We start from the raw sequence: 2,665 nt of genomic DNA, 5'->3' as shown, positions 1-2,665 counted from the left end.
GGGGGGGGGGTGTCAGTTAGATTTTGGACATACAGTTATCTGTAAGTACGGAACAGAGGCCATGACACTTCCATTGGTTTGAAGCGGTCTGGTGTGAAATGAACAAAACCACCCTCCTGAGAATCACCGGATGACTTGGTTTAGTGGACTTTACTTTAATTTTACTTTTATCCGCCGCTTATACCATTTTGGGTGTCGCGGAAAGAAAGAGACGTCTCTCTCCCACCAGCCGGGGAGCTTGGGTCAGGGGGATGCCGTGAGTTGTTAATATTTCCCTAACTCCATCTATCCAGGTCTTTCTCGGTCGCCCTCTAGCCTTGTTGCCTTTGGAAGTTTTGATGTAGGCACGTTGTGCTGGATGGTGTGTTGGTAATCGCTTGAGACGTCCAAACCATTTGATTTTTTGGTGTTGGATGTGATGCATGACATCATTTGTGCCCATCATTTTTCTGACTATTAGTGGACTATATCACGCAAATGCTGGAACGTCGTGTCTCACCCATATTTTGGTCATTGTGTTATTCAAGTAGACATTTCCATGCATGACAAAGCACTTTCTCACAGGGCCAATGCCTCTAGACAATAATTAGAAAACCAAATATTGCCAACGTTGGAGTGGTCACCAGTAAATAACCCCTATGTGAATCCTACAGGTATGTGAACCCTTGTGAAACAACAGCTGAAGAAAAGCGACTTGACTCTCAATTCAGACGTTTTGTTTGTAACTCCCAGTGAGATTAGGGACGAACTGACAGAAAGTTTTGTCCAAAATGTAATAGAGTCCATGACCAAAGGGTTCGTGATCTACACAAAACCAAAGACTCCTAAACAAAGCAATAATGAGCAAATTAATGATAACTTCAAGTTTTTCGTGATATGTGTGTCTGGTCTGTTTTCAGATCTGTTTGAAACTATCGGATTAAATATTTGTGAAGCGTGCTAACAAAATGAGTTACTTCTCAGATTCAAGCCTTATGGAAATAGATTCATAACGCGAATAGGTGAAGTTTTTATAGTTTATAAGTATGAAATAATAAAAGGCACGTTAAAGAATATGGCATGGAAAGAAAATCAACAAATTTCACCCTTGTGTCAGTTTTTAGCCAATATCTCCATTTGAGGATTACGAGAAGTAACTTATTTTGTTAGCACGCCTCACATTCTTTTTGCAGAGACAAAATTCTCTATTCGTTTCATCATCATCCGGTGCCTTGCCGACTGGTGTGGGCGATCATGGACCTCCACTTCACTCTGTCTTGCGTTGCAGCAATGGTGTCTGTTGTTCTTGCTGCTTCTAGCCATGTTGTCTTCTTACAGTATTCATTTACTTTGCAATATAAATATGTCCATTTTACAAAACATACTGATGTACCTCAATGCACAAGCGAACACACCTTTACGTTTCTTTGATTTTTGCACAGTTTTGCAAAGTCTGATTTTTTACGGTCAATGTTGAGTGAGCTTTCTTTGCCGATTCTTAACATAGATGAAATATCAATGAGTCAGACCAGATGATGCTGAATTCCTCCTCCTTACCTCCTCTCTCTCTCTCTCTCTCTCTCTCTCTCTCTCTCTCTCTCTCTCTCTCTCTCTCTCTCTCTCTCTCTCTCTCTCTCTCCCTCCCCTCTCTTTCCCTCCCTCCCCCTCTCTCCTCTCTCTCTCACCTGAAACTTGACACTCCTCGGCCTCTGTCGACTCTGTCTTCCAGTAAGCGACACATCCTCCTCCTCCTCCTCTTGCTCCATGTTCTCCAGCGTCAGCACAGTTGTCTGAGGGGAACAGGTTCCAACCCCACTCCCACTCCCACTCCCAGCCCGGGGCCCTGTGGTGAACACGAGAGGAGGACTTTCCTCCTCCAGAGTCAGTGTGGGGTTGGTGAACGACATTTTTCTGTGGATATATTATGGTGAGTTGGTGAACGACATTTTTCTGAGGAGATATATTATAATGGTAAGTTGGTGAACGATATCTTAGACTAGCTGGGTACCCCGTTTGATCAACGGACTAAGAAGAATCGATCTTCAAGTCATTGTGGAACTAGTGCGCACTGCTTGTGAACGGAAGCCTCAATTGTTTACAATGGTGTCTTAGAAGACAGACTTTCCTAAGATTAGATTTAAACGAAACTAATGAAAAACTGAAAATTAAACTACAGTGACTTCAGACACCTTAATATAACTGCACACCCTTTAAATAATTCTAAACCACCGTTAATTTTGTCAAATTCGAAAGCTAAATGATTCGGGAGTTTTAGGCGATCAAAGTGACGACTTTTCACAAATATAATATAGATATCAGGGTGATGATATCCTTCTGAAGAAATATTCATTGTCATGGAGAGTTGGAGAATGATATCTTAGATATCATGGAGAGTTGGTGATAATATCTTTCTGAGGAGATGTTATTTGTAATCTCCTTCCTCCCTCCCTCCCCCTTCTTCTCCTCCTCCCTCCCTCCCTCCCTCCTTACTCATGCGTGGCAAGTCTGGCTTGCCTCATCCTCTTCCTCCTCCTCTTCTTCATGTGCTGGCGACACTTGTGCACACAATAGATGAGGCAGCAGCCCCCATAGACCAGCGTCATCGCGGGTAGCACCAGGAACATAGCCACGTTGTTGTCGTCATCAAAGAAATCGTCGTCACCGGGAGCCTGAGTGGTGGGAGAGG

General features: G+C 43.3%; 1 protein-coding gene across 1 annotated transcript in view; it reads right to left on the bottom strand.

Moving 5' to 3' along the window:
• Nucleotides 1-2,665, bottom strand: part of LOC101862719 (zinc finger protein 678) — a 10,014-nt gene that overhangs the window by 2,828 nt on the left and 4,521 nt on the right. Inside the window, 2 exon segments of the mRNA XM_035969084.1 lie at nucleotides 50-116; nucleotides 1,665-1,890. Coding sequence (XP_035824977.1) covers nucleotides 50-116; nucleotides 1,665-1,890 — 293 coding nt within the window.

Source organism: Aplysia californica, unplaced genomic scaffold (assembly GCF_000002075.1).
Source record: "Aplysia californica isolate F4 #8 unplaced genomic scaffold, AplCal3.0 scaffold00113, whole genome shotgun sequence".
Classification (NCBI taxonomy): Eukaryota; Metazoa; Mollusca; class Gastropoda; order Aplysiida; family Aplysiidae; genus Aplysia; species Aplysia californica.
The sequence above is the reverse complement of the archived record's forward strand: the minus strand, read 5'-3'. Positions and strand labels throughout refer to the sequence as shown.